The sequence below is a fragment of the Oryzias latipes genome, chromosome 12 (assembly GCF_002234675.1).
Source record: "Oryzias latipes chromosome 12, ASM223467v1".
NCBI classification, from domain to species: domain Eukaryota; kingdom Metazoa; phylum Chordata; class Actinopteri; order Beloniformes; family Adrianichthyidae; genus Oryzias; species Oryzias latipes.
Window position 1 is genome coordinate 8,237,788 of NC_019870.2, and position 23,813 is coordinate 8,261,600.

Below are 23,813 nucleotides of genomic sequence, written 5' to 3' on the forward strand. Positions count from 1 at the left end.
CAAACACAGCAGCATCAGCAGTGGCAGCTCAAGGGTAATGTGAACCATCGTGTTCAGTCCAGCATCCCCCATGGGAAAGTTTAGCAAAGAAACTTTGGAAGCCAGAGAATGAATTACACCAGTTTTTTTTTTTTTTTTTTTGGGGGGGGGGGGGGGGGGGTGAGGGTTGTATAGCTGCCTGCAGACAGAAGAACAGGGGGTGGGTTGTTGCGCCATTTATCTATTCATCTGACTGTCTGCCTTCCCTTCCTCCCCATGCGCTTTTCCTGTGGATACCTGACCTCACCCCTGCCCTCCACGTGATGTGGCACCTTTGGGCCCCTAACCTACCACTGTCCCAGGTCAAAGGCTGACCCAGTAGAGAGTGGAAAAAAAAAAAAAAACAGAGGGTGCTTTAAGAACTGGGTCAGTGAGTTCCATTGAGGTGGTTGTGACAAATTAGGAAGACTTTATAACAGAACAGCATCCGAACTCAGCATCTGTTGGGATCCAGAAAGGAAAAAACTATTGTCCAATAAAACTCCATCACAAATCGGCAATATGCCAACCAAATTAAAACGAGCTTCTAGATCAACTGAATACAAGCATGTCCTTGATTTATTTTAGGCATACGTGGAAAAAAAAAAGACGTATAATTGTGGTTTACATCAAGGCACTTTCGTTCCAAGGACTATTCGTTTTTACAGACTTTGACTCCTAAACATTTCCTCTTTCACTCTCAGCTCGACTACAGCTGGTTTCCTAAAGACATGGTCAGCGGGTACAGTTTTAGCCCTAAATAAACTTAAACAAACAAGACATGGTTGAATTATATGTTTCAAAAGCAACTCTGTGGCTCACCACAGGCTGGGCTGGATGCTGGTAGGCACTTTCCCTCATTCTCTGGCCCCCTCATGTCCATTTCTCTCGCAACAGGTGTCTAATTACAGGGGGTCAGCGTGGGGCGTGCACAGCTTGACGGCTACCAAATAAAAACGTAAAGCCTCTGAGGAGTAAGGCGTTATTGTGGCTTCTGAGGTCAAGATGTGGCAGCGCATACAAATCCTCGGCGGTGCAAATCAAGGCAAATGATACCCACCGATACTTCATCTTCTGATTCCATCTGTACCTCACTGTGGTGTAAATAGAATTTTGTGTAGAAAATTTTCAAACACCACCCCAAAGAAGACACAACGCACACCAGTTGTTTGTGCGCGATATAAATTTGGATCCATCACATCAGAACCAACGTTTTTTTTTCCCACACAGAAAATAATTGTAGAAAAACTTTTAATGGGGCATGCTTCAAACGTAGTCTGGCATTCGATGCTAGCTCGTAAAAGATGCTTCAAATATAAACGCAGTGGCTGAATTAAAGATAAAAGGAGATTCTGTTTGATGCTTTGCCAAATGAGAGTTAACGGGGTAACATTTGATGAACTATGCTTAGATTACGAGAGCGTGTGAAACGACTGGACGTCGCTGTAATTACAGATTCTTGTTAGCACGCACACACACTAAAGAGGCCCTTTTCCCGGTAAGGCTTCAGGAAAATATTTCACTCTTCATTAGAGTCTCAGAAGTCGCGATTGTTGAAGGATGTGAGTGGAATTTGCAGCTTAATGTCACATGAAATACAATAAAAATAAAAGTCCCAATAACAGAAGCAGACAGGGAAAATGAATTGTGCCAATACTTTTACAGCTTCATACATCATCCAGTGACCAGATTGTTTGAAAAGGGCAACACTAAGTAATCCAAGGTTTTACAACAATAAAAGCTCACAGTCAAGGACAAATTCAAAGCCAAATATTTAAAAATGTCTTATTAAAGGGGATCTCAGATGTTTAGAATTAGATAATGATGTGTGATTTATATTATCCTGAAACCCATGAGTTATTTTCCAGAGCAGAGGCCTACACAAAGACAAGACTCTTAAGGATAATAAGGACTTTAAAAGGCAGATATGCCACTTAATGTTCCCATAGCAACCTAACACTTAAAAAAGAGATTTTTGAGCCTTTTTCTATGAAAAGAGTTTACTTTTTTAATTTGGGGGGAGGGGGTGTACAGGTGAGGCAAGGTGGGAGAAATTTGTTTAGTGACAGAGAGGCATTGTGGAGGGGCAGCAAGAGGAAAGATGGGTAACAGAGATTTTTTTTCCTTAGACAAAGACCCCATTGACCCGGGAGGCTCCAGTCGAATGGATGCAGCCGGCTGTCAGACAGATACAGGCCTGTTCACTCATGATGCTTCCACATTTTCCCCTCACACCCTCCCACCACCGTCACCATTTTTGCACCAGACCCGGCTATTCACGGACACCGAGATAAAACTTTTGGGCAGACATCCGTTGCCGCAGCCACGACAACTCACACTCGCATGTGCGGGATCAGAGGTCAAGGTTCATGGTTGGTGCTTCTTGGGCTCAATGGCGCTCTGTGTGTCATCACACAGACCTTCAAGGCCAGCAGGTCAGTCAGAGCTGCGACCACTTCTCCTAAGCACTGAGTGGAAGCTATTTTTGTTTGGGTTTTTTCATGATCAAATCCTTCACTGACATCCTGAGGCAAAGCTCCAGTTTGGGATGTGATTATTTACCTATTTTGGTAAAAATTGCTCCTAAATTTAAGCTCCACTCTCTTTTAGCAGAGAGGAGGTAATATACGTGCGTTTGTGTGAACATGCGCATGTGCATGCCTGTGTTAGCACATGGTTCAACAGTTGAGGCTGATAGATGCTTTCGTTTACAGGAAACCTCTATAACCAGTCTCACTCTCAATGTGGGCAGGTCATAAACAGCCACATACGCCTCTGTGGAATCTGATCTATAGTGTGAAAACACTCCTGTATACACGATTGAGCATTCAATAAAATGTGTGAGGTCGTATTCAGACACTGGTGACAGGTTTTCAAAGCCCCCCACCCCCCCCTATCTCCATCAAAGTTCAGACTTTTTAGTTGAAAATGCTTTCCCAATGTTGTGTTTGTTGTTTAAAGCCAACCACTTCCACCGACAATGCCTCTGGCAGTTCAACAGCTGGTTTTCTGGGGCAAACACAGGCCATGTCAAAGCCACCGGCATGTAAATTAGAGGTGATAAATTGATGCTAAATTCAAAGGAATCTCAGCACAAAACACTTCTCCCACATAAATTCCCTATTTTATTTCACAAAAAAACTAAATGTGTAAAGTATTATCATCAGTATTTTTTTGTATGTTCCAAATAGAGCTGGAACTTTGTAATACTAATGCTTTAAATGCCTTCAAAAACGAAAAAAGCAAAGGTTTTGCCTAAGTTTGTGCAAGAACAACATCGTTTATACTAAAGAAATCAAAGAAAATAATAACAAAAAATATGAAAAAGGCCGACAGCTTATTCATAATTTTGCTATTTCCACCCCAAGACTGGAAAATCAGTCTGGATAATGTTAAAATCGCTTATCTTAATTCATATAAAGGAGGAGTAGTATGTGTTAAATTACATCATAATCATAAATTTACTGCATCACCATGACAGCATGAAAAAAAGCAGGGATTTTGTAAACCAATTGACACTTGTGATAACATTGATATCTTGCAGGTTTGAGGAGACGAGTTAAAACAAAAGTGTAAAATGTAAATAAAAGAACATTTTGGTAATTTGAATTTTTGCTAAAGCAGAATTGTGCATATTTTATAGTAAAAATTATCTTAAATTATCTTACAAAACTGGACATAAAGGAATGAAAAAAATTGTGCATTTTCACAATTTACTGAACAATAAAATTTAGACTAAAACGCTGACCTGCACATACAAGACATAACCATACCGGTCAGTATTGTGCCTGCTTGAGTCCATTATTCAGAGACGACCAGAAATAGAGGAAGCAAAGGAGAATTCCTGAAAGAAGACCTCTGAATGAGACCATATCTGTTTAACTGCCATGGAAAAAGAAGCCTTTCATTAGCCAGCAGCGAGATTCCTCTGATGTGTTGGTTCAGCCTGCTGCAACAGCTCAGTCAGGAGAAGAAAGTCCAGTGAAGCCATGTGTTCTCTTTCTGTTTACTGTTTTTTTTTAGGCATCCTGTAGCACAGGCAGCCTTTTGAAAGGCGGTCTTTATAGGAGCTTTCCTGTTTATGCTTAGGGGTGGGAGGTCAGCACTCGCAGCTCTGTGCCGAGTATGGTCAATCGCTGTGCATAGGAAAACTTTGTGAACATATGAAGGAGTTTGTGTGCATCAGCTGGTTGATGGAAGGGGGTTTGAAGTGATGTGGTAGCCCGCAGTGTGCCTTCATAAAACAGTCCTGACATTGTCGGCTTTTTTCATTATGACTATATGTGCATGAATGCTCAGTCGACAAGTTTGTCGGCGCATGCAGCAAACGCACAAACCCAGTACACATAAATCTTCAGTGTAAGCCTAAATATTTGCATTTTTGTGAATGTTACCACCATAAACTGCTGGGGTCAAACTAAACAACAGTGAACAGTAGTCACAAAGGAAGATACTTTAGTTTTTGGCTGAAACTGTTCAAAAATCAGCAACTTACCCGAGGACCTCTCTTGCCTGGCAGGCCTGGCTTCCCTGGGGGTCCTGGCAGTCCCTGGAGAGAGATTGTGCAGCCAGTGATGCAAGCCAAACAACCACACTACTGATCTTTCTTAACACCAAGACAATCTTCAAGTTGTATCTGCTGAAACCATCGGGTCATTTAGACTCTTCACGCTGTGTTTACGGAGAACCTCTCGCAGCACATGTGGCTTCGTCGGGTTTGCCGGGTAAAAAAGGACCCCTTTCCTTCTGAAGTGTTTCCATGTGATGGTGATGAGAGCTCAGCCTTATCCATCAAAAATGATTTCTGCCTTCGCGACAGGAAACTGCAAGAACACTAGAAATAACTGGTCATTCCTGCGCCACTTAATGCCCCTGTGTGCTTTTTTTTAATCAGTCTTGTGCATACTTACTTTGTTTTCATAAAAAAAAATGTAAAAAAAAATCCAGGGGTCAGGGGTGCCCAGGGGTGGGCAAGAAGAAATAATCACAAGTTTCTCTAGCTAGTGAGAAAACAAGTCTTTCCAAAATCCAAAGTTTCATAAATAAATCTATATTAAACTGTCAACTTGAGATCTCTGAATAAAGAAACAAATTGGTTGAAAATTAAAGCAAAATCTTAGACTAAATGCTACTATGATCATGGCTGCTTTCTGTGTTTGCCAGTTCTGTGTGGGATCTGGTTTATGTCCTTGTGGAAATTGTAATTGTTCCGTTGTCCTTGGCAGTTTGCCCCCTGCAGTGAGGCCACCACAATTGTTGCAGGTGGTGTGCTCTGTGGTGGTCTATAGACCTGTTAGCATCAGCACTCACTCCTGCCTGTTTTTACATTGCTTAGACCTTCTTTGCTGGCTCTTGAGTGAATTTTCTTTCGCCTTTTTTTTAATGATCCATATCTGTTTAGACTGACAAAACTGTTGCCTAATGAAATCAACAGGCTTGGGAGATGTTGATTTCATTAATTAGTTTGCCCGTGGGTCCACTGTGATGGCTTATTTCAGTGATAAAAGTGATACACTTCCTTGTGGTTTCCATGAGAACAATTTACTTTTTTACAGTCCTGTTGAAACTTAATGCTTCAAGAACAACACTGTTGGTTTTTTTATTTCTAAAAGTATTTCATAACTTGCATAATCTCCACGTGAATAAAGTTAGGTTAAATCAGCTATACGTCAAAATATTTGATCCAAATTACTTCCAGATATGCAGTGGAATCGAACCAGAAGGGAACCGGGTTATAGACAGCAGGGAAGGTTAATTGCTTCGTGTCTGTGTGTGAACTGGGTGTTTCTCTTGGCAGCAAGAGTTCAAGTTTTGCACAATTGAAGCACAAGTTACTATTTCAAACTGAAGGGTTGATTACACTTCAGCTGTCACTGTTGTACAACAGCGTTGCTTGGAGCAAAAATAGACCTATCTAACATTTTATTTACGAATCAATCAGTTTGAGCCTGCTTCCTCACTTTAGTACACAGAATTTATTTGTCTTTTATTTTTAAAACAAACAGAAATGTACCACTATGCTGCATAGGAGATTTGAACCAGATTATTTTGATTTTTATCAAGAAATGGGGATTGCAAGTACATCAGATTTTAGCCACAGGGTAATTTCCATCTGCAGTACCATAGCAAGTTGATGCTATTTAACAGATAAAACAGATTTTAAGAGGAATACAACTACACACAAGAATATAAAACTGAATCTAAAGAATATAATAGAATACAATTATGATGGTTTTTGCTTGGTAATATTGAGCTTACAGTTCTGACACAGCACAAGACATGATCTGTGTATCAGCAATTCCCAGCTTTAGGGGGTTAGAATTAGAGCTACGAGTGTTAGAAGATTGATTAGCAGTTTTTTATATGCTACACATTGATAACAACTCAGCCACTTCAGGTTGTGTGTTCAGTGTGCATGTTTAGACTCTAGGTTCTATCTCGTGAGTTAGTAAAGAGGCATATCTGCGGTGGAAACACATTTTTCCCCCTTTCTCTGACAGTGCAACTCACATAAAACAATGTAGATTTAAAATATATTCTGTTTCAAGGTCGAAAAATCCGCAAATGGCTATGAAAGTTTTCATCTCTATGTTTTTAAACAAAGGTCTTTTTAAAGTATCATGGTACAATTGTCGGATGATCAATGCTCTGGACAGCTTGCAGTTTACTTCAGGAAACCAAAAGGAACCTTGTAAAACAAGCAGACACAAATTAAAAAATGTAGAAATCTCAATAATGCAGAGTCAAATGTTAGATGTGGATCAAAAGTCATTGTCCTCCTCTACTTAGAGAACTTATTTAGGATGTAGGAAATTTCAGCTTAAAGCAGCTGAATTAAATCTTAAGTGGAGACACCCCCCCGGATAACGAAATTGGGAAAAATACAAAGATTAAATCATTGTTCTAGTTTTAAGGGCCAAACTTAGTGCTTGGCTTTACCTTTGCACCTGCATTAGGAGACTAAATGTTTACTGACTGGATTGACCATTGACCTTGCTTAGGAAAGGGGCCAGGTGACCTCAACTAGTACTCTTCAACAGAGGAATCTGGTGAAGAGACGACAAGGCGTCAGACTTGACAAGTCACTCCCAGTCTGGAGGACTGAATGAACTGAGGAAGGAGGAAAGATGGGAGGAACAGAAGGATTACTATCCAGTGAAGGAAAGAAGGTAATATTTGACCTGTTTACCTTTGAAGTCCCTCATTTCTGGTCTCATTCATTTTTGTTTGAATTCCATTTGACATTGGTGACAACGACCAGTACAGATTGGTATTCCCCTTTGTGTCTTCTGTTTAGTTTTAAAATCAATCAACAAGTGCAGGGAAAAGGTGATGTTGATGCTTTTGGACCCTTTAATAATCAACAGTTTCAAGAACCATTCCAGATTTCTTACCGGCGGACCTCGATCTCCTTTCAGTCCCTTAGGTCCTCTAGGTCCTGCCAGCAGTGGATGCAGCATAGGTGGCACCTCCCAGCTAAAAAAGCCATCAGTGGCAGGTGGTGTGACTGTGTTGAATGAGGTCTTGGTAGGTCGTTGACTGACTCCAGGTTTGGTAGTTTTGGGTTGCTTTGTTGGGTTGGCATTCTGTTTGTGGAGTGCCTTTGAGGTTTTAGCAGTGGTAATTTTGGAGATTGGGGATTTTGTGGGGTTAACTTTGGATAATGGTGGTTTAGGAGTGATGACCTTGATAGAATTTGTTTTGGGTTTGGAAGTTTTGGGTTTGGGCATTTGGGGTTTGGAAGTTGTGGGTTTGGGCAATGTGGGTTTGGGCTTGGAAGAGGTTTTCTTTGCTGCTGTGGGTTGAGGTTTCTTGGTGACAGGAGCTTGATTAAGTAAGACAGAATTGGGTTTTGTCTTTAGGGGTTTCTTGTTGGAGTTGGTAGAAACAGTAGGTTTCTTGGTGTTGGTGGGAACAGTAAGTTTCTTGGTGTTGGTGGGAACAGTAGGTTTCTTGTTGCTGTCTGTCACTATGTTTGTCTTTTTGGAAGAGTTCTTTGAAGTAGGCTTTGGGAGTGTGGGTTTAGGGGACTTTTGCTTTAGAACTTTAGTCGTTGAGGGTCTGGAGGCCGGTAGTTTTGCTGGTCCGGCTGTTGTTCGTAAAGGCACAGTTACAGTTACTGTCTTGATACTGGGAGATGGAGCAACCAAACCAACTTGAGCTGTGACTGGCATCATTGTTACAGACTGGGAAGTGGAGAAGATGCCATGATATGGCTTTTTTGCTTGTGAGGGGGTTACAAATCTAACAGCTGAGGCGGCAGCAGCAACGCTCCTGGCAAGGCTAAACGTTGTGGGCTTCCTGGCAGTCTGTAGACCACTGCGCTTTGGGGTTGCAGCAGTAGCTGAGATGTTTGTCCTTCTTGGTAGTATAGGCAGCAAAGGGGAAAGGTTAGGCCTGTATGTGTCTGCTTCCCTGCACTGTTTCTTAATGTACCTGCAGTAATTGTGAGCTGCCTGTGCAGAAGGTACCAGGTCAAACTGGCAAATGGCTCCTTCGAAATGCGCAGACACCTGTTGCTGGCTGGTTCGCCCAAACAGAAAGGAGCCCTCAAGCTGTGAAGTGAGTCCTTCCTCACTATCCCACCCAAAGTCCGCCTGAATACTCTGCTCTCCGCAGGAGGCATATAGAGTCACTTTCTGTCCATTAATTCCCAAAGCCAGTTGGTGCCACTGGCCATCATGAGGCTCGTACTGCAGAGCCACTGATGTGTTTGGTCCTGTGTGTAGGACAAGACTGCCCGGTACAAGCTGCAGGCCAAGAAGGAGCTTTTTGTTCCTTGAAAGTAAGGTGAAGAGAAAAGCACTGTTCACTCGGTGCGACCGTACACTCAGGACCAGTGCCAACTTGGGCCAGAACCCCGCTGGAATGACTGAGCGCAGTGGAGCCTCAATGTGTGCCTGCTGATTAAGGATGACCCCAGATTTAAATGGAATGACCCCTGCTGGCGCAGAGCGGGATGGCTTCTCTCCTTTAAGCCCCAATCTTTGGAGGATGTCCACATCTGAGAGAGAGAGAGAAATAACATTAGTTATCCAAATTATTCAGAATGGCAGTGTACAAAGTTTTCTTCATTTACTCTTTTAAGTGTCTGCAAAGAGCATTTAATCTACATTATTACTATCAAAATCAAAAACCTAATAAATGCTGTCACAGAAAATTACACTAGTATGGGGTCAACTGATTGTTTGAGAATAAGTTTGCAACAAAAAAAAAAAGAAATACCAGTGCTCAAGATTGAACTGTGAAAAAATGGCAAAAAAAATTCTGGAGAGGGTTTTTATTTTAATTCTTTATTTGTTTGTTTTATTGAGTTCTAGCTTCAAATCAAATGTTGGTGTAAGGACACATCCCGTTTGCTACATCTGAACAAAGGCTGACAAACTCAGTGGGAAAAAAATTGAAGTAATGTAGAAGGATGGAGAAAAAGAAAGGTCCCTACTTCCTTTAGTGGTCTTTCAAAAGAAATGGTATTTGCATTTTTAAATATACAGCCAAATGTTGCACATACAGAAAGGCTTGAGCGTTAAAAAAGCATGGTGGACCCAATTTCATACAATTCATCACTGAGAAAGAATGCATGCATATTATGTCACTTCAAAAATTATATTTAGCATTTTAACAAAGAAAATTAAGCTTGAATTTCGGTTTTTGAGTATTTCTTCAGACAAATTGTTGTTAACCAGGATCAGACAAAAAATGCAGTGTGAAAAAGATTGTAGCTGTGAGATAGGTGCTATAATTGGCGGGCCACAAGCTCCCTGTTCCGCTCCATTCTGATGCATCCACATGCAGACCAGTATGTGCTGGCATCTGGCTCAAAACTGTATGGCTGGCTATATGGATATATGTGGCTATTGCTCGCTAATTTTGTTGCACCAGTAATGATAGGTTGGGGCTGTGAGGGGTTGTAAGCTAGTGGGAGAGAGTTTAAACAGATCAATGAGGGGAAACGGGGCCTGCTTACTCTGCACCAACAGTTCCACCCAGAACTATGAAGCAAATTTTGAAAAAACTCCTGCCGCTCTGTAGAAACTATATCCTAGAAAAACAACAGATTTTTAATTTTGGCTACAAATGGCAAAATCATAATTAAAAGACCACTAGGAAAACTTAGAAACTAGATCAAGAGATGATTGGAATGGGACTTCCAGCGGAAATCTCTATTAAAGAGTTTGTGTTTTATCAAAACTATAGTACATTTGAAGTTTTAATATAAAAAGTAGTTCCTTTCACCAGTTGCACCATTTTCGATAAGCATGGGAAGAGAGTGCAGCTTTCTTCTTGCAGCCAGAACCTGATTCCAAGCCTTCGTGTCAGCTTTCACTCTCAGTACTCAGTACTTTAATCTCGGTTAGCCCAGCTCTCATCCTCTCAGTGACCTGTCACCTATAGGCCCCTCACCATCTATATTGTCACTGGGCTCGTTCTGACCTGCAGTGACTCGCGTTGGTCTAATGAGGACACGGGTTTAGAAAGAAAAAGAGATGGAATGTCCTAATATTTATCTACAGCATTTAAACAGTAGAGGCTTTCAATGAAAAATGTTTGTCCCCTCATTGCATCAAAGGCATCTACACTGTTGGACTTGGAAATAGATAATTAAGAGAGTTTTGCTTCCTGATGTAACTTTCTTTTTAACTTCATCACAATAATACATTGTAATTTCCGACTTTTTAGTTGACTTTGTTTTCTTCTATTAAGCCAAAACAGAAATGTTATAATTAAGCAGCAAAACCCTAAAAAAAAAAACTTTAGAAACATCTACTTCTCTGTCATGTAGCTCCAGTTCTGTACGTACTTTCCATATATTATATAAGCCTGGAAGTCTGCATCTTGCCTCAATACATTGGGGCTTCATAAAACAAAAACATGACTCACACTTGGTGTATTCAATACTCATGAAAAGGGAATTCTTCTCTGTGTGGTCTTTTCTGAGAGAGGGGCATACATTACATGTAGTTATGCACATACACAGGCTGTCTCTATACACATACATCTTGTACTATTACTGGGGCATACTGTATGTCAGCTTGTGGTTTTACAGCCTGTCTCTGGACAGATGTATGGGCAAACACATGTCTGCTGTTCATATGGCTCTGTGAAGAGTCACCGAGGGAGGATCTACACAAGGTCCAGGGTTCCTCACTCTGCAATTACTATACACGATGAAGTCAGCAATTCACACTTGGGTGATACTTCTTCTCATTCAAGCAGGATTGGAATGTAAACATTAAAAGTATTTTTATAGAAGTGACACCTCTGACAATTCATTTCATAATTTAAAAAAGGCACCAGTGAGATTAGCCACTGTCACTACTGCTCCAACAGTAGTACAATGCATTTCATTGCACATCATGCAATGTATGTCTGTGTATGTGACAAATAAAATTTGAATTTCAAAAACATGTGTGCTACACAATAAACTTACACTGCTGATCATTTTTTAAGCCTTAAATGTGATAGAAATGTATTAAATATGTATTTGAACAGGGACAGTGCCCATTAATGAACATTTCTGTAAATGAACCAGTGTTAGCTGCAAAGCTAATTTCAACTGGGTAAGTTGTAGGTTTGCCAAGAACAAACATAAAAAAAGCATAAATTGACAATAAGAATGACTAATAATACAAATTTTAGAAAGAATTTATAGGTAAAAACACAGTGGTCTGAAAAGACATGCAAATGATACAAAAAACAAATTTTTCACATGAATACCTAAGAGGGTTTGCTGCAAAAAAAAACAGAACAGAGAGCAGAGATCACAAGTTATGTTAAGAACCTCACCTATCATGTTCGGCTAAATATCAAGTGTGATCCATTACACGGCGATCACAAATAGGGTTGGAATGCTTACTTTCCAATTGATGCTTCTTAGGATATAATACATAATTTATTCATTGAACATACAGTGTGTTCAAGTCACTCTTATCCATGACCTAGAGTTAAAGTCACCATATTTGTCACACGTCTGAGCTCTCCCATCTCCAGAGGGTTGAGTGCTCTTCTGTTACAGTAGTTTGGGAAACATTTGATGGCTTAATCCATGCTGAATGTCAATCATTGGGGTATTGGGTCCATATTTAGAGACTTTGGTTATAACCATCTTGTGGATCCTTAAGTTTGGGGCAGATACTTTCCCAACTCACTGGTAACCATCATTCTGGATGAATAAAATACATAACAAAAATAAAAAATAAACATTGCATCTAACAGTTTTTGTTCTAAGTAGTCCAAGTGGAGTCAGATTGGAGCTTATTCAGGTTGCATGGACTTGAAAAGTTGTGTTCGTCATCCAAGGACCTCCTTGCATCTAAATTATACTTTTTAACTTTATAACCATCTGAGAGCCATACAGCGTGCCTCCTTACCAACTTTAATGCAGACTAAGAGGTACTTTGGGCGAGGAAGAAAATCTTTTAACTCTCCATGAATTCCAACTGACAGGACTAGGCTTCATGAGAGAACATCCATTTGTGTTTGCATGACATCAGTTAATGAAAGAAGACTTTATGATAAAAAATAGCATGCCATTAAGGTCACAGTGTATCTTTCAAACCAACTTGATTTAATCATATTATGTGTGATGCTTCAACTGGCAATTAGGGTTATGTGGAGGCAATGTATACACATTTAGATGCATTTCCAAACATAATAGTTTGCTCACTCTAATGAATATGCAAAATAAAGAGACAACTCTGGTCTTCAAGATCTACCACCCCTTACATCCATCTGCTACTTGCTGCTGATTGCTGAATGTGGGGATTTCAGATCTTGACAGACTCAGTACCCAGCAGGGCAGGTGATAGCTAGAATGAAGCAGGTTATACATCCCTGAAGCTGGCTTTTTGCAGCTTTTTACCATTTTAGGCTAACTGTTCAAAACAAGACAAAACATGTTTAGCATTCAATGTCAGGAAATGTAAGATGGTTATTTAAAAAGAATGGCAACAAGGTCCCACTATACCAGTAGTGTCAGAATCCAGGCCTTGAGAGCCTTAACTGTTTTCCAACCAACCTGCCATTGAAGCTCCTTAAACACACCTGATCCAGGTAATCAGCAGCAAATGAGGCAGGATTTCTGGAAAAACCAGCAGGAGTTTGACACCCCTAAGCTATACCATAACACAATATATTGTCGTTTTATCCCACTTTACCACCCAAGAGAGAAAGCACTTCCAGCATCCATAAAGACAATTTGTAACGTTCAAATTGGTGGAGTTGTTCTTTCAGGTGTCCTTTAACCTCTTAAGACCTGGTGTCCACATGCGTGGACATCACATTTTTGGTTATATTTCCACTTTGCCTGTACCGTTCTTTTTCTCTTTGGTTTTTGTGACTATATGACACTTGGGTTGTCCAGCTCCTGTCTGGTTTATATTATACAGTGGCTCTCTAACCGTGCTTTATAAGGTTGATGCTCATTATGAATAAACGCTGTGGCGTGTTCACAAGTTTTTTTTTTTTTTTGCTGCCATTTTAACTTTTCTCTCTGCTAAGCTCCTGCGGTCTTTTGCACAACCAGTGATAGTTACAAATTTTCATGTTAACCCGGCTGTTTCTTTTGTTTAGTCCTCTGTAACCTGAAAGAAGCAGCAGTTTACATTTCTCTGCAAAATTGTGTGTTGTTTGTCTTTAACCCTTTGATATGATTTCATAAATCTCAATAGGTTTTGTAAGTTGTTTAGTTAAAAAAAGCCTATAAATCAGGATTTATCTGATGGATTTGTCCTGTCAGACAAATCCTAAAAATAACTGAAGTGGTAACGTCATCATTCAATTTATCATGCTAAAAATGTGATGCCATAGCAACCACTACTCCCAACAGTTAGGTTACATGCTTGAGGCGTGAGGGAAAAAAGCAAAGTTATAAAGTAACATCTCTTTGCATGTTTTTCTTTACAGACAGAAAATAAATTGAAAAAGACAAACTGAAAAATTAGAAAGTTTGAGGAAGCAGAGTTCTTACCTTCAGAGTGTACTTGTGCAAGTCCTAGGTAACAAGTACAATATAAAATTGTGCAGAGCAATAGGGCTCTCCTGTGGGAAATACAAAAATAGGTGTTAAAATAACAGACAAGATGGGTCTTTCTGTTCTAATAAAGCTACAAACTGTAAAAGAAAGCAAATATATATTTGCACATTTAAAATAAACCTTATAAACGTCTATTAAGCAAACATTGCCTAAATATTATGTTCATCAAACAATGCCTAAATATTATTGTGTAAGTGATGCCTCTTGCGTAACTTTTGTCAAATTTTTTTTGAAAAGATACGTTCATAATCAGGGCTGTACAAACAATTCATTTATCTGCTTCTATAAACACAAAAAAACTCAACAGTGAGTCTGTGATCGCCTTAGAATCATTAAAATTACACCCAACTGTGGATACAAGCCAAACACTTTGTAATTAAAGTCCTGACAAGAACAAACAAATGGAAGCTGGATTTTGCAAAAGCACTTACAGCCCCTCCCAGAAACCCCCAACACGCTCGCAAAGTTGTGCCACACTTAACCGCCAACTCTATATCCAACAGCAAGAAAAGGGCAAACACAGAAAGAAGGAAGAAAAAAAAAGGACCCTCAACACATCCAGGTGTGCAGCAGATCTTAATGAGACTGGCCTGCTATGCAGATTTAGAGCCCAGCAGGGGACCGAGATCTGGTGACAGGCAGTGGAACCACTGTTTACTGCTCTGGGTCATTCAGACACGCATGGTCACACACGTTGGAGGAGGAAATGTGTATAACAGCTGGGTCTTAAGGGCCACAGAAGCAGACAGTCTTCCATATAAATGCAGCCATAAGGCCACTTTTGTTAGAAGACCTGTATATTTACCTGAATTAGGCCCAACAATAAGGCGCCTGTCTCTGTGGAAGTGATTCTACAAAGAGCCTCAGCCTTTAAATGATCATGATTTGGTGAGAGCAACACACAGTATATTTGTGTAGTCTGGCCCTCCTGCTTTTCCAACTCCAAGATGCTAATAAAGCTTCATCACAGTCATCCGCACACACAGCTGGCTGTGGTTACACAGGATGTGTGCCTGTGTGTAGCTGCATGCACAGATCTCCCAGACTCCAAGCAGATTACATTCTGATTCAGTGTCTTATCGGCTGCGGGGGGAGATCCGAGGCCCAAAAATGAGTCATGAATGCAGCGATTTCTTTTTATTTTGTTTTTGCTGCAGTAAACTAACCCGTTCTGCTCCTCGGGCTGTTTACATCTGCGGAAACTCAAGCAAGTTTCCTGGGTAACAGCAAAGTTTTCTTTGGCTTTTCACATTATAAGGTCACAGTAGCTTGTTTACATTTTGCGGTGCACCTGACAGATTGGGATTCTTCTTTCTTTCTGTAAAAGCAAGAGGGAGGCTTTTCACAACTAAGCTGAATAGGCTGTAACAATCCCTCCTTAAAAGATTACCCTTTGACCGTAATTTTCCATCTCCAATCTCTAAATTATTGTGCTTCAATAACATTTTTTTTACTGTCAGCTGAAGAAGATCCCCTTTCAAAGACAATATAACCCTAATCCTTTCTATGAATCTAAAAAGACAGGTGGCACTCTTACATGTCCATCATCTGCTCTGTCTGTTCTAAACAAACTTTTTACTTCATACTGACAATCTATACCTAATTCCATCTACCAATTAAATACATCGTAAATGGAGAACAAAATTGTGATTTGAGTTTAAGAAAAATTCTGCAGTACAGGTGAAATAAATAGCCTCAGTCATAGATATAAAAGTTGCAACCAACTTCCAGACCAGATTGCCAACTTGTGCCAAACTAGACATGAAGGGCGACGCTTAGTGGTTATAAGGTGAATGACTCCTGCCTGCAACTCAGACAATCCACAAAAGTCTGACATTAGCAATGCAGGTGCGCCACTTTGGAGAGTAATTGTCTGTAGTAATTGTCCACGCACCAAAATGTCTAAAAGTCATCCTTTGTTTTCTGGATGAGTATTCAGCTTGATGAATCAGCTTGCATGAAGGACCGTGATTGAGTCAGGCCCTCAATCTCACTCGCCTGGGTCTATTATCGTCAAATTTTAAATAATCTACTCAAGTTCCCACTTTCTAGCAAAATCAGTTAGATGGACAGACATGCATGCGGATTTTCACTAATTGCATGAGTCAAATTAGAGAATGAATGAACCACTTACTCGCAGACCAACCATACGAGGATGCCGCACTGACTTCGGATCCGTGCAAACACTCACGTCAAGCAGCTGCAGATCAATAAAACCAACTACAACAGATGTTTTCTTTAACAAAAAAAAAACTTAGGTGAAGTGGTTTATTGCCGCTTTTAACAGCACTCGAGGCACGCATCCTCAGTTAATGAGGATGCGTAAAAACTGCTGCGTAAAAGTGGAAAAACTGGAAACCATCCCAACCAAATCTGTCAAACGAGTAATAGACACTAATGGGGACGTCGTGAAACTTTATGGGTCCAAATAAAAGCCATGATCCTTTAGTTTCCGAGTCAGTTTGGTAAACACGGCAACAAAATCCATTAGGTGAGAGAAAATGTCACTAAATTATCCCTAAGCATGGATTATTCACACACTGTAAAACACATATTTATTTGCAGCATATTTTAGATAAATTTGTTCAGATTGATTTATTTTAGAACGCTAGATGTTCGTAAATGATCAAAAAGTGTATTTAGAGGATGAGTAGTCCCCATGTGGGCATCTTCCTGCACTGAGCTGGAGAGCTGCCAGCCGGCACAGCGCAGGTACGCACATGGAGGCATCAACTCCACAACTTCCACACAAATCATGCATTTTCTTAAAGAGATGTTACTTACTTTGTGCCTAAACGAGAGGTTCTGCAATCTCTCCTTCGGGTGCCTAAATTCATTTGTATTCATTTGTCCTGGCAGTCAAAAACCTGATCCGTTAATCACAGCGTGACTCCTTTGGAAGCAGAGGGGAAGACGACCGTCCCCGTTTTACGCATTTGACAATCTTCCGATGAAGTTCCCGAGGGGAAAACTCATGTTGAGCAGCCTGTCAAGCCCGACATAAATCCCTTCTCGGCAGCTGGTGTGACAGAGTCTCCCTGCGCGACTGAATGCTGAATATTCCCTGGGGTTTCATTCATTAATGCCGATCCAGATTGAGGGACGCGCAGCCCGGAGAGAATGCTGGGTTCTTCGGATGCGGATAGCGGAGTCAGGAGCGCTGAACTCATCCCTTTCCTTTTTAAATAGGTTTTCTGCGGCTTGAGCGATGGTGGCTGCAGCGCGCAAGCCAGGTGTCAAGTTACAAGCCCAGCGGTTGTGTGGAGCAACTGCACGCATTCTCCAGGGGGTGGCCACATGGCTCTGAGTACAGGCTGCTTTTAACACAACACATAAAAGAGAATGATGCTATGTGTTTAACGAGCTAATTGTGTTTGCAAAATGCAGAACTTGTGCATTAGTTCTGAACTTGTGATGGAAAAAGTAAAGATGCAGACATAAGCAGATTTGCATCTTTTCAGAGATTTTACTCAACATCCAGAGATATGAAATTGCTTCATTTGTGCGCATGATGTTAGAACAGAACCTGGTGCAGTCCTCATTAACAGGGTCATGGCCTGATGCAAAAAGAGATGCAAACAAAGATTCTTAAAGAGGTACCAATTACCCCGTGTATTTCCTGCCCTGCTGTCTTCAGCTTTAGGCAAATAACTCAAAACTCAGTCAGATCCCTGATGCCTCACTGGGAATGCTAATGCAATCTGTGTGCATTTCTGAGAAACAAACACCAGCACTTGGACCTCATCCCACCATAATTCTCTCAATTTTCCAAAATCAAGTCAAGTATATTTAGCAGATTGGTTTAATTTGTGGTTTAAATCATTTTAATAGATCGTTTTGATCATTTCTGAGATTAGAAGAAATTGAACTTAAAACGGAGTAAATGAAGTCCAATTTCCTGTGTGGTAGAACAAACGCCAGCAGACAAACAACAACCTGAGAGGGTTAGGGATGTTAGAAACTAGGGTCTGTTGGTGCACGTTCACACTGTTCCGTTTGGTCCACACCAAGGGTCATTTCACAGTCTGCTTTGCTTTGCAGGCACCTAAGCATACCCGAACTCAAATGAAGTCTGTTCTGAAAGACCTGCTCTGATGTGAATGGTTTTTATATTTGTTTGTTTTTAACATCTTCTTTTGGTTTTTGTCTGATGATTAAGCTCAAAATGCATTTCTGAACATGTCTTTATTCAAATTTTTGTGTATCAGGTGCAAACAAAAAAATTTTGGTTTGAACAGGATCGTATTTGTTACATAGAAAATATGCTGGCGGAGCCACAAGCTCCCAGCTTTGCTCCATTCCGATGCATTCACTTGCAGACCACTAGATCCATGTGCGTCTGGGTTTTCCTCGTCTGAGCTGACATGTGGCTCGAAACTGTATGGCTGGTTACCTCCGCTATTGCTCGCCATTTTTGTTTCACCAGTAACGTTCGCTTGAAGTGGAGAGGGACTGTAAGCTAGCGGGAGAGAGCGTAAACAGAGAGCTCTCAGCAACAGGCAGAGAAGGGGGAGGGGGGTACTCTTTGCCTACAGTCCTGTTCACAACTCAGAGGTGAATTTCTAATTAACTACCTCTGCTCTGCAGAAACTATGTACTAGGAAACAGCACAGTTTTTTTTTTTCATTTTCGCTATTAACACCATAATCATAATTGAAAATCACTGGAGATGCTTTAAAAATAGATCAAAAGATGATCAAACTGAAGTCCAAAAGATGATCATTTTAAAATAGGATATGGCAGCTAGCAGGTGAACTCTGCAGAAAGTCCAAAACAGGTCACATTTGTAAAATAATTATTCAATTTAATTCAGTTTTATTTATACAGCCCCGATTTTTCAACATAGTTGTCTCAATGGGTTTCACTATTTGTAAAAAACATAAACTCAGTGATAAAAGACAATAGCTGATTGCTACACTAAACTAAACAGACTAAACTAAACTGAGAGAGAAGGACCCGTCCTTCTCGGTAAGTAAAAACTCCTAAAAAAAAACTGATTCCAGGGAAAAAAAGAAGAAACCTTAGGGATGTCCACATGAAGGAGGGATCGTCTCCCAGGTCAGACAGGTGATGTACCAGAATTGTTAGAGAAGAATTAGCTTGAATTAGAGTGAAACAAAAAAAGCATCATCAGTAAATATGATATAGTGAGGATATTAGGATATTTATCAGTTTGGTAGTTGAAGAAATAGCAAGATTTGCTGTTCTTTTCCTAGACTTCTTTAATAACTCCCCCAAAAGAGCAGTTGTTTAGCATTTCCAAGCAGTTTGGCCCACTTAGCAACATCATATGGACTATTCTTTTGGTATTTTCTGCCCAATTTTGTCAATTCTGACCTATAGTACAATTGCTTTTTCTTACTCTGGCACTCAGACTGTACCTTCAATGACACCGCTGACTTGAGATATGGTAATTTTCCCTCGTTTTGACCCCAGGCAGTTGATGAGCCAGCCTTCAGGGTGGGTGATAATAGACGCAAGTAATTAACGTGCTCTTTACAGTCCGCCTGACACATGCTGTGCCCTGTGTTTCAGCCCTGGGTGCCACCCAACCCTCCCATGCACTTCCAATGAGCCACAGCTACTCTGCACCCATCTTGCAAATTACAAACTGCGTGCTTGCTAGCACGCTCACTGCCACCCCTTAAAGCTGCTTAATTATGGTCATTGGCACCAAGTCTGAAAGCTCCCTTTATCCCCCCCACGCTCCAGAAATAGGTCCTGTCGAAGCACACAGGCAGCCCAGATCAAACGCTCCCCATAGGGAAGGGGTCATTACTGGTGCGCAGGGCGGACACAGCCCAAAGGGTGCCGGGCCACGCCTTGAGCCCAAATTGCAGCCTGGGCCTAGTGAGGACACAAGACTGTTCTTTGATGAATGTCAAGGGTAACAGCAACACAGCCTGTTTGAATATCAGTGTTTATGGTGAGCAAAGTACTGTACAAACACATAAACAGCCAATACAGTGTTTTACAGACTAAAAATTAAGGAAATTGAAAGCCAGCTTGGTTGGGGGATCACAACTCTATGGTTTATATTTATCTAAATCATACCACAGTTTTTTACATAACCATGGAGTATGATTGACATATAGGTTGTAAAAAATATTAAAAATGAAACAAAAATGCATTGGGTTATTTTATAAAGATAAAAAGTTTCATTTCCCCTAAAACCAACGATGCTAACTCAATACCCAAAGTGCTTGTTTTCTACAACAACATCTTGTCACACAACAAATAAATAGACTGGAGTCATCTCAGTGTAGGTGTGTCTTTGTGGTGGGCAGTAGCAGAGGTTATGGAGGTGGTGGCGTTTAACCAGTCAGTGCTTTCTAACCCAGCTCCACTGAGAACAAGAAGACTGTTCATGCAGGGAACGGGTAGATGTGTGAGTCCTTGAAAGCGCTCTTGCATGTGTGTATATGTGGACTGCGTCTGTGGTTTGTGTTTTTCCTTTGCAGGTGATTCAGTCCATTTGTTTGTGTTCCAGGTTCTGTCTCTTTCCTGTGTGGGCATGACTTGGTGATGCACTGTGGGCAGAAAGTGGTCAAACAAATGTCCCAGAGCCTTTGTGCGTGCCTATCTTCATCTGTGATTCCTCTTTGATCTGCTATCACTTCATTTTCTTGTGTCCCTTTATTTCAATCTAAACACCAAGCTGTCTTCATCTCTCCTTGCTTTTGGTTCAAATCTTCAAATCTGTCTGTCTTTTCTCCCTCTTGCTCCCTGCCAGTCCTTTACCACAAGCATTTCCAGCGCTGGCACACCAGAGAAGACAGCCACCCTGAAAACAGAACCACAACCACAATGACCATGTTGAGTTCTCATAACAACACCAGAATAACTTACTGGGAGAGAAAACTCTTCTGGGGGCAGCTCTGTAGACCAGGTTGGCCTGCATAACCAGTTGCACACAGAACTGAAGTGTGAAACATGGAGATTTTACTCACTGTGTACATTTAGTCGGTGTTGGCAATATTTTATCACCACTTTTGGCATTAACCAACTTTCCTGTTTGAGGAAAGTTTAAAAATAAATGGAGCCAGGCCAGGCCAATTACTGGTGCCAACCACTAGGCGGCTTGTTATGTAAGCAAGACAGTCCTACCAGTCTGGCTTCACTGTAGAAAATAAGCATAGGTGGCTTGGCAGTGACCATAAACCAATCATCTTAGTTTATATTACTTTTTACATGTACATGTTTTATTATTATGTGGATTAAAGTTTTTAAAACTTAACCAATACAAATAACAGAGGAAAAAAAGTTGCAAAATAAAGTATTTTTCCTTTTAAAACTGACCTCTGTCTGAAACTATGCTTTTGCTTTCTTTGAGATTTTTAAGCTTTATAGGGATGTCAAACTCCAGACCTCAAGGGCCAGCTTCCTGCTGGTTTTCCAAAAACGCTCCCTTCTCTACTGTTCATTACCTGGATCCGGTGTGTTTAGCCTATAAGGAGCTTCAATGGCATGTTGGTTGGAAACCATTTTGGACACCGACCCTGATGGCCTGGATTCTGACACCCTTGCATATGGTCACCTTTTAAAGCTAAACAGTTTTCAAAAAAATAATAATAATAATAACAATTATGTCACTAGTCAGCTGTCAACTGTATATAACAGTCACTTTCAACTGTGAAGGACGTCTGGCAATTAAATTAGCAAATGTATTTGCCAGTTAGTCTAAATTAGAGTTTAGAGCTGAAATTATCAGTGAGCTTTAGGAGCTACTGCAACAAGCTTGCCATCAGCTGACAAAGAAACTAAAGCTTCAAAACTTTTGTTTTTTTCATTTTTCACCCCTTAATTAACTTCAACTAGTAAAGAAAGTAAAGAAAACAAAAGACAAAAAGAAGGAAAAATGAATGTAAATGTGGCAACAAAGAAACAAAAGGAGTGGTTTATTAAAAAAAATAAATTCTGATGCCTAAAAAGAAGAGCAGTAAGTTGTAACTTAAGCAAAAGACAAAAAAATGTAAATAACAATAAATAAAAAGGCCAGTAATATTGCAAACCAAATCAGTTAAACAATGTCTGAATATATATTGGGTGATAACTTCTAAAAGAGAAAAGGTTGCTACAAATACGATATATATAACACAGGTTGGATACCACGGTTAAAAAATCAAAACAGTATAACTAACAGAACTTGTGGCTGTTTATTTGCTTTTGGGAAAAAAACGAGCAGCAATATGTAAAAGAGGAGCAGGAGAGGAAAATTTTCCATTTCTGGAAAGTTTTGGCTCAGATGTTTTATTAAATTAGTCCACACCTGTTTACACAAACAGCAAGCACAAAAAAGACATATACTGTAAATATGTGTCAGAGAAATTGGTTACATTGGTTGCTGTACAACTATACCTTCGCAGTTCCTCCTTCTCCAAAGTGGACATGCGGTGAATTTAGCAGGAAAACCCCTTTTTTAAATTCTAGGCAAGTTATTATGCAATTCCTTGTTTAATGAAAATCCATCTTGGTGGACAGTTCATACCCTGATTAAATCCAGCCTTAGTTTTTCATTCTGTACTTGTCATCTGTCAAACAGAGCTGTAATTCATTCTCATTCTGAACACTCTGCTTTGAATTGGCATCCGGCCACCAGAGACCAGGAGAGGCTAAGTAGAAACAGCAGGGTCCAATGAAACCTGCTCTTTCTGGCATAAAATCAGAGTTCAGATTCCAGTGATGCCTTCTGTAAAAGGACTTCATTATGCTTTCAGAGTATGAACTAGACAAATATTTGCCTTGGTCATTATGATGCTGTATCCACTCCCCTCATAGATCCGGGTCTCACACCAGCCTCAGTGTTTCTCCATATTCCACAACTCACTTGCATGTTTGTTAAATAATTTTGATAAAAGAAAATTTTAAAATTGCTGTTAATGAGTTTTTATGTTTTCATTTGAGCAGAACAGAAAACACAAAAAATGTACTTTTTATAAAAACAGTGGGGAAAAAAGTTGTGCAATGGCAAACTTTTTAAATGTACCTGGGACTCTTCTAACAGTCAGTCATGGTTTGAAATGGGCCAGGAAGTATTACTCTCCAAATCTATAGATCTCTTCGAACAAATAGCCTTTCACTTTTAAACTCCTTTTTCTGGGGTCACCCTCCTCCTCCACTAGCACACTGAAACTTTTGTTTGAATCCCTTGATGGGGAATGACATTTGAATTACACTTTTTTATAGACTAATTTGTCATTTCAGGGGCTGTCAATCTCTGACTATATTTGGGACTACCTGCCTACTGCTCATTATCTTAATATTCTCTCACAGGCATTATGCTACACACCAGTTGAGTTAGGTATTTGAGACTCCACCCATTATTTCTCTGGAATCAGACTGTCTAGTCACAAATCGAAGTTGCCTACCAACACTTATGTTCTGACCCCAACTTGCTTAACCCAACTTGCAACCTTCACCCATTTTCAAGACAACGCTCTGCAATGTCCAATTATCGCAAAAGGGGGCTGGATGTCTCAGTTGGCTTCATGTAGGACTGGCGTATGAAAAGTCATGGTTCATTTCCAAGGGGGTGCAATGAGCTTCATCCAAATGTGGGTCCTTGGGCAAGATCCTTTGCGCTACTGCCCAACTATGTAGCCACAAGGGGACCCAATCAGATAAAATACAGGGTTGTGTCAGTAAGGGCAGGGTGTAAAAAATCTCTGCCAAACTATATGTGACTCCTGAAGGGATGTGCCAAAAGGTGAACAATAACAACAACCCACTACAACCAAGAGTTTGTCTTGTTTTTGTGTTG

General features: G+C 40.4%; 1 protein-coding gene across 1 annotated transcript in view; it reads right to left on the reverse strand.

Annotated features, from left to right (window-relative positions):
* col27a1 (collagen type XXVII alpha 1 chain) overlaps nt 1–17,279 on the reverse strand; it is a 66,399-nt gene extending 49,120 nt beyond the window's left edge. The window contains exons 1-4 of the mRNA XM_004074688.4: nt 16,838–17,279; nt 13,988–14,058; nt 7,413–9,022; nt 4,514–4,567 (exon numbers count right to left, since the gene is read on the reverse strand). Of these exons, the coding sequence (XP_004074736.1) occupies nt 4,514–4,567; nt 7,413–9,022; nt 13,988–14,058; nt 16,838–16,890 (1,788 nt within the window). The 5' untranslated portion in view covers nt 16,891–17,279. The remainder of the gene's footprint in view (nt 1–4,513; nt 4,568–7,412; nt 9,023–13,987; nt 14,059–16,837) is intronic.
* Nucleotides 17,280–23,813: the final 6,534 nt, after the last annotated feature.